Source organism: Drosophila sulfurigaster, chromosome 2L (assembly GCF_023558435.1).
Source record: "Drosophila sulfurigaster albostrigata strain 15112-1811.04 chromosome 2L, ASM2355843v2, whole genome shotgun sequence".
Lineage (NCBI taxonomy): Eukaryota > Metazoa > Arthropoda > Insecta > Diptera > Drosophilidae > Drosophila > Drosophila sulfurigaster.
In genome coordinates this window covers 29,990,024-29,997,508 of record NC_084881.1, presented here as the reverse complement: position 1 = coordinate 29,997,508, position 7,485 = coordinate 29,990,024, and the positions used below count along the sequence as shown (strand labels likewise).

Here is a 7,485-nt window from a genome sequence, read left to right as displayed (position 1 = left end):
TTTGGTTGGAGCACTTTAACAATTTTTCTTTATTCGGACATTTAAAACACACAAAAGGAATTTGGCGCACAGCAAAAAGCAAACACAAGACAACGCGTTAAAGAACATACAAAAAGAGAGAGAGGAGAGGGAGAGTCACGTACTCAAAATTGACTGCTGTCAATGTCGTGCACCTCCACATCCTCCATGCCGGGAATGCTCTTGACCGCCTCGTTCATATCGGCAGCAGAGCCACCGCCACCGCCTCCCATGCCACCCATTCCTGCCATGCCTTCCATTCCGCCCATGCCTCCCAGAGCAGCTAGCGCTTCCATGCCTCCCATGCCGCCCAAGTCCATGCCGCCTAGAGCTTCCTCTAGGGCGTCAGCTCCTCCTCCATCAGCTAGAGCAGACAGCACATCTTTCTCCCGCTTCTCAGTGATGACCACCTCGGTAGTGCTGAGCAGCGAGGCAACTCCGGCCGCATCCTGAATCGCCGTGCGCACCACCTTGGTGGGATCAATGATGCCCTTGTCGATCAGCATCCCGAACTCATCCCGCATCGCATCGTAGCCAAAGTCATCGTTGCCATTCAGAACCTTGGCCACCACCATCGCTCCATCCACGCCTGCATTTTTGGCGATGGTCATGCAGGGAATGCGCAGAGCATTGCGCACTATATCGATGCCCTGTTCCAGATCCTCGTTATCCGGTTCGAGTTCATCCAGCTGTGGAATGCAGCGCAACAAAGCGGTGCCACCTCCAGGCACAATTCCTTCCTCAATCGCAGCTCGTGTGGCATTCAACGCATCGTTGACGCGATCCTTTTTCTCCACGACTTCCACATCGCTGGTTCCCCCAATGTGTATGACAGCGACGCCATTTGTGAGCGTGGAGATGCGTTGCCGCAGACGATCCTTTGCCTCTGGCTTCGTGTTGGGATCGTCCAGTTCATCCTGCAACTCCTGAATGCGTCGCTGCAGCGCCTCGGGCGAAGATTTGCCCTGCAGCAGCATGGTGTGATCCTTGGTAATGCTCGCCTCGCCCACCTCGCCAAAGTCCTTCTCTTTCGCCTCCTCGATCTTGGCATAGTCGATGTCATCCCCGAATACTGTGGCTCCGGTAGCCACCGCAATGTCGCCCACCAGCTGCTTGCGATACTCACCAAAGGCGGGAGCCTTCACTGCGCACACCTGAAGTCCCATCTTGAGGCGATTGAGGACCAGAGCATTCAGAGCCTCGCCGTCGATGTCGTCGGCAATGATGAGCAGCGGACGACGCTGGCGCAATGAGATCTCCAGCGAGCTGACGATCTGCTTGAGGGATTTAATCTTCTTCAGCGTGATGAGGACGAAGGCATTGGCGAACTCTACCTTGGCTCCCTTCGACTGGTTGATGAAGAACGGCGAAATGTAACCCTTGTCGAACTGCAGTCCCTGCAGTATCTCCAGCTCATCCTTCAGCCGCTTGCCCTCCTTCACGGTGATGGTGCCTCGAGGTCCCACACGATCGGTGGCCTCGCCAATCAAGCGTCCGATCTGCGCATCGCCATTCGCCGAGATGGTGGCCACCTGTTCGATCTCCTCACGCGTCTGCACCGGACGCGACATCTTCTTGAGCGAGTGCTTCACTTGCTCCACGGCCAGCATGACGCCGCGTCGCATCTCGACGGGATTTGTGCCGCGTGTGATGTTATTGAAACCCTCCTTGGCAATGGATCTGGCCAACACAGTGGCTGTTGTGGTGCCATCTCCAGCCGTTTTATTCGTGTTGTCCGCCACATCCTGAACGAGGCGTGCGCCCAGCTGCATGTGCTGATCCTTCAGGGGAAATCGCTCTGGCCACCGATACGCCATCTTTGGTGATCTTGGGCGATGTCCAGGGACGCTCTAAGATGACGCTGCGTCCCTTGGGTCCCATAGTCACAGCCACGGCATCGGAGAGCACATCCACGCCTCGGATCATCTTGGCACGCGCTTCTGCCCCAAAACGAACATCCTTCGAGTAGACGCGGGCAAAGGAGCGACTCGAGCGAACTGCTTCACGCACATACGAACGAAACATGATTCAAATTCAAATTCAAATAATGTATATATTTGTGTAATTATCAAAATGGGGAATACTAGAGATATTTATTTTTTTTTGCTAGCACCGGCTCTCTCTCCTTAAACAATACAAATGTGAATGCGGAAATGTGTGAAACCTGAACGTTAGATCGTTAGCCTACTTGCAAGTATAAACTCTTTTTAAAATTGAATATTGGGAATATTGAATCTGCATCTAGTTGGCCAGAAGTTGCAGCTTTTTATTTAGTATTTAATTGTCATTCATTGAAAGCCAATATTTATTTAACTATTGATGCAAGATTCTTCTGTATGGCATTATTATTTTGATGGGTGTCATATATATTTATTTTCCTGGGCTCTTAATGAGTTCAGAGATTTTCGTTTTCAGTATATTGAAATAATTTTTGAATAGTATATTTCTTTTTATAATTTCCCGTATTTATTCTTTTAGTCTAAGAAAATTGAGTTTCCGGTACTGAACTAAAGTTTAATTTAATTTATCTTAACAGTTTTAGATTTTTGATTTATTACTTATACTATTTTTCTTTTTTTTTAATTTTATTTTTTATACATCAAGCATTTCTCATTTTATTTTTCACTATAAAAAATATTTAACTACATTTAATTTCAATATATCTTGTATACTTTTGTTTTTGAGTTTTTTAAATATAATTTTTTCCTAACTAAGACTTACCTTCTTTTAATAGTTGCATTTACTTAAATTGTTTTATGTGTACAATATAGATTGTGTATTGTTTAAAGTTAATATACCATATACGGAGTATATGATATTGATATTATCTTAATTGAATTTCCCCTTCTTCTTAACATTACTTTTTATTTTCTATATTTTCTAAGTTTTGCCAACTAATTAGAATAAGATCTTTATAGATGTCACAACAGTTTGCAGTTGTATTCTGATGATAAGTTGACAAACAAGTGAAAATGTTTATCAAGCATGCTGTGACGTCAATATGCACGAGCGATGCAATGTCGTTGAGGAGAATTTCCAAATATCTTGTTAGCCTTACGCACTTTTCCAATTAATTTCATTTCCGTTTCGTAGCTGCGGCCCCGCGAACACATGTTTCAATCTTCAAAAGGTAGCGAAAACATAGAATCAATAATTAAGAAATGTCAAACATAAAACGAGAGGCCCGCAACAGTTCCGATAACACACAGATAGGTGCGGGCGGGAGGAGAGTACTGCAGGAGGGGGGAGTGTGTTTTTCATATCGCTAAAGTTTTTGTTCATTTTTTTGTTTTGCTTCTTTTAGAGCTCGCGTGACAAATCATAATTGATTGTTCGCTTAATTGAATTGGAGGCTGATAAGTGGCCCCCGCAAACAATCGCAGACTAACAACTTGAAATCAGTGACAGGATAGATCAGAGAGTGAGACAGGAAGAGTGAGAGAGAGACAGAGAGAGAGAGCTTAGCTGAGTCACTTAGCAAACATGACTCACGTGATCGGGCATAACTCAGTACAAATGCTTGACACTGCTTCGAACACGCTAATAAATTGTTAATGGTTTTATCACAGCTTTGAGAGTTTACAGATATCACACTAATATGCCTACGTCGTCGTAAAACCAAAGACAAGGCAACTGCCGCCTAGGGAATGCCCCAAAATACTCAGTCAGGGAGGTCAGAGATAAGCGGCGTTTGCCCCCGACGACTTGCTCCAGGCACGCTCTACGCATTAGTCACACTCAGACAAAGTTCAGAGGTTGGTCATTGAGCTCCTCTTCAAATAATAGGTGCAAGCGGGATAGTTCAGGAGAAAGAGAGAGAAATCGAAACCCATTTAGGGGTAGAACTCAGCTTATATACTTAAAGATGAGATCTCTTCGCCTTATAAAATCAATTTGTAAGGAGAAGAACACTTTGACCAAAAATGTAGATATATTATTTTAAACATTATTTTATATGAAACAAAGAATCCCACTCGTGAATTGTTTGAAACTTTAAGAAATAATAGAATAGAATAGAATGGAATTTGGATTCTATATAAAAAAATTTTATTTTTCAGTGTATTTTATACTTTTTTAGTTTTATAGTATTTATTTAATAGAATATAGTTTCTATATATATATAGTAATAGTAAATTGTTTAAAACTTCAAGGAATAATAGAATAGACTAGAATTTAGATTCTATAAAAGAACAAATTTTATTGAACTCTCAGTTTATTTTAAAATTATTTATTTAATTTATATTTATTTACTTATGTTTATCAGCAAGCTCAATAGCTACGTTGTTAGTAATGAGATAATTATAAAGTCATTTTGGTTGACACTATTTAAAGTTGAAATTTCTCTTCCTCTCTCTAAAATCTTCACTTAAAATACTTGGGCTTTACTTTTTTAAGTTGATTAGGATTTATTTTTTGTGTTGAGTACTTACTTTTAGTATTTATTGTTTTAACTCCAGGAGATGAAGATTTTAACTTTTCTTTGCTTAAGAAGTAATGTTTGTTGCCACTGTTTCAATTTGAAATTTAAATAAAAAGGCAATACACAAAATGTACGAACTTCTATACTAATATTAACAATAGTGTTTATTGGAACTTAGAGAATGATAATAATACAAAATAATAGTAAAGTTTACATATTTTGCACAGATTCACACAGCATAGATAAAACACACTTCACATAGCAATGATAATGTAAAATAATGTTCACTTATATTAGGAATTTCTTTTCTTGTATTAATAATAGTATTTATTGGTACTTAGACAATAAATACAATTATTAATATAAGCAAAGAAGTTCTTATGTATTTTTTTTCTTATCTAAAATTTTTTCCTTTTTGAACTCTTCGTCTATAGCTTGTTCTTCCGTTTCGAAAGATCTTGAGTCAGCTGCTTGAATAATAATATAATTCTTAGAGAATCCTTAACACTTTGGACACACAATAGTGGGGGGAGGGTGCAGGGGGAGAGAAGCAAAGGTAGAACTGGCTCCTGGATAAGGATCGATTGTCAACGACAAAATCAACTCATCAACATTGACAGGCGGCCTTTATGGCCATGTGGATGGGTTTCGTAAATAGCCCGAGGTCTGTTTTCCAATTGACGCGTGATTGGCATGCAGACCTGTCATCCATCCTCCGCAGCAATCGCTGGCAACTGGCTAACTGGCAACTGGCAAGCGTAACCGCTTCGCTTCCCAAAAATAGTCATGACACAGCAACCGAGTTGCCAATTGTCAATTCTGTCGAAGAAGAACGTGCTGCTGCAGTGCTGGAGTCGAAGTCGAAGACGAAGTCGAGGCTTTTAGGAGGTGTCACCTACTTGGTATGGATAGTATCGTATCCCGCCTGGTATGGAGCATGTCTTGCCTCACTCATTTAGCCAATGCATATTTTAAATTAATATTATTAAGCAGCGAGACGTTTAATTGGTTTCCAATAGCAAACTACACAACTTGTGTCTTGCCGGCGGCACTTCACTTCTCTCTCTCTCTCTCCTCTTCCTCTCTTTATTAGTTTCTTTAGGTAACACAAAATTCGCTTTATTTAATTTTCGAGCCTAAAATCGAGTCTCAGCGAGTTAAGTAGCAAATTGCAGTGGCGACACCTGCCTCAGTTAACCTCACCTGCCTCAGCTGTCCACGCTGCTCTCCCTTCTGTGCACACACTCTCTCTCTCGCTCTCTCCCTCTCTTCTTTGTGCTCTTGCTCAAGCGCCGCCTTCTTCAGCTGCGCTCTCAGCCAATCAGCGCACAGCAAACACAGCTAAAGAGTCAACAACGCGGCTGTCTCTGTGTGTGTGTGTGTGCTTTAGTGTGTGTGTGTGTGTGCGAGTGTGAGACTCGTGATGTTGGTGTTGTGTCGTCGACAGGCAATTTACATGAAATCAAAATGAAACGTATAATAGGCACAGATAGCAAAAGCATAGACGAATATCGCATGCGCTTATGTATATAACGTATACGCAATGTAATCAGCTTCTAAGTATAAGAATTGCATTTTTATTTAGCCATTGCCATTGCTGTCTAATATATAAATAAATTTTTAAATAGAATTTCTTTGTGAAGTACTAAATATGCTTTATGAGAACATCAAATGCTTTTATTTTTTGTGCCTATTATTTATATTATTCAATTATTAAATACTACAAAATAATCCTAATAACTTAGGGGATGATAGCCCCCACATTTCACATTTCTAATAATACACTTTTTTTTATTGGTAATTTAAATATTATACTACTACTAATTTGTTTTCCGCGTTCAATTTTACTTTAATATTTTAAAATGTAAACTATTGTTCATTATTTTATTCTTATTTTCATATTTTTACTCTTATTTCTAGGCTCGTTTACAATAACTTGTCCGTTCTAAAACAAAATGAATGAGAGAGAGATAGAGAGAGTCAAAAAAGAAAAGCTACACACTTTTAGTGTTACCAGCTTGCGTTTTAGTCAATTATCTTTTGCTTCTAGAAAAATGGAATTGATATATGTATGTATTTCCATAATCATTAAACAAAACTAATTTGGTTATATTTATTACTTTAAAATTCGAGCATTTTCTTTGTTCGTGAACTAATAAACCCCACCTAAGTGTAGGGTATATTTCTCGCCTTTGAGCGCGCCACTCAAGTTGTGTTTACTTTAACTTTTACCATTTGGGGGCAAGTGTAAAGTGGTCTGCTGCTGCTTCAAATCGCAAGTTCGCCCCTCTTTATGTGTGTGTGTGTGTGCTTGTGTGGGTGTAACCAAATAGGAACTGAAACAGAGCAGCCAAAGGGAAGAAGGGAATAGGAAGTCTCTCTCTCTCTCTCTCTTTGGCTTCTCCGCTCTGCTCTCGCCTGATTTTTGATTGTTTTTTAAATTGTTTTTGCACGCGATTCGTGTTTAAGCCGCTTTTATTGCTGTAATTGCCATGGCCAATTGTTGTTGTAATTGTTTGTAGTTGTTCTGTTGTTGTTATTGTTGTTGTTGCAGTTGCAGCTACATAATTTAATTTGAATTCATATGCGACCCCAAAGTGAGTAATTGAATAACTTTGTTTTTCTCCACATTTTTTCAGCTGGCATTTTGTTCCTTTGTTGTTGTTGCTGTTGTTTTTGTTGTTGCTGCTGCTGTTTTTATAATAAATTTGATTAGCGTTTTGGCAACACTCGCGTGTGGGCGTTTGATAGAGGGGGCGTGGCAAAGCCCCAACTCCTACTCTTGCCAGCTGCTGCTTTCAGTTGCAATTTTCGCCTTTTATATCGTTTTTTTTCTGCATTTTTTGCAGTTGTTACTTAATTTGATTTCATTGCCTGTGGCATGTGCAGTCCATCACTTTGTTGTTCAGCCTTGTTGTTGTTGTTTTTGTTGTTGTTTGTGGGCCCAATTGATATGCCAAGCTATTGAATTTTTAATCTCTGTCAACAGGCGAACGATGAATGTCGAACGACATTTTCCTTACCCTTTTTTCTATGCTGATGGATTA

The 7,485-nt window shown here is 40.4% G+C and overlaps 1 protein-coding gene across 1 annotated transcript; it reads right to left on the bottom strand.

Annotated features, from left to right (window-relative positions):
• Window positions 1-2,162, bottom strand: LOC133841711 (60 kDa heat shock protein homolog 1, mitochondrial-like). Its single transcript, XM_062274398.1, is given in 2 exon segments — window positions 1-1,805; window positions 1,807-2,162. Coding segments are annotated over 2 exon segments (1,899 nt in total). The 5' UTR covers window positions 2,044-2,162; the 3' UTR covers window positions 1-143.
• Between the last annotated feature and the right edge of the window lie 5,323 nt (window positions 2,163-7,485).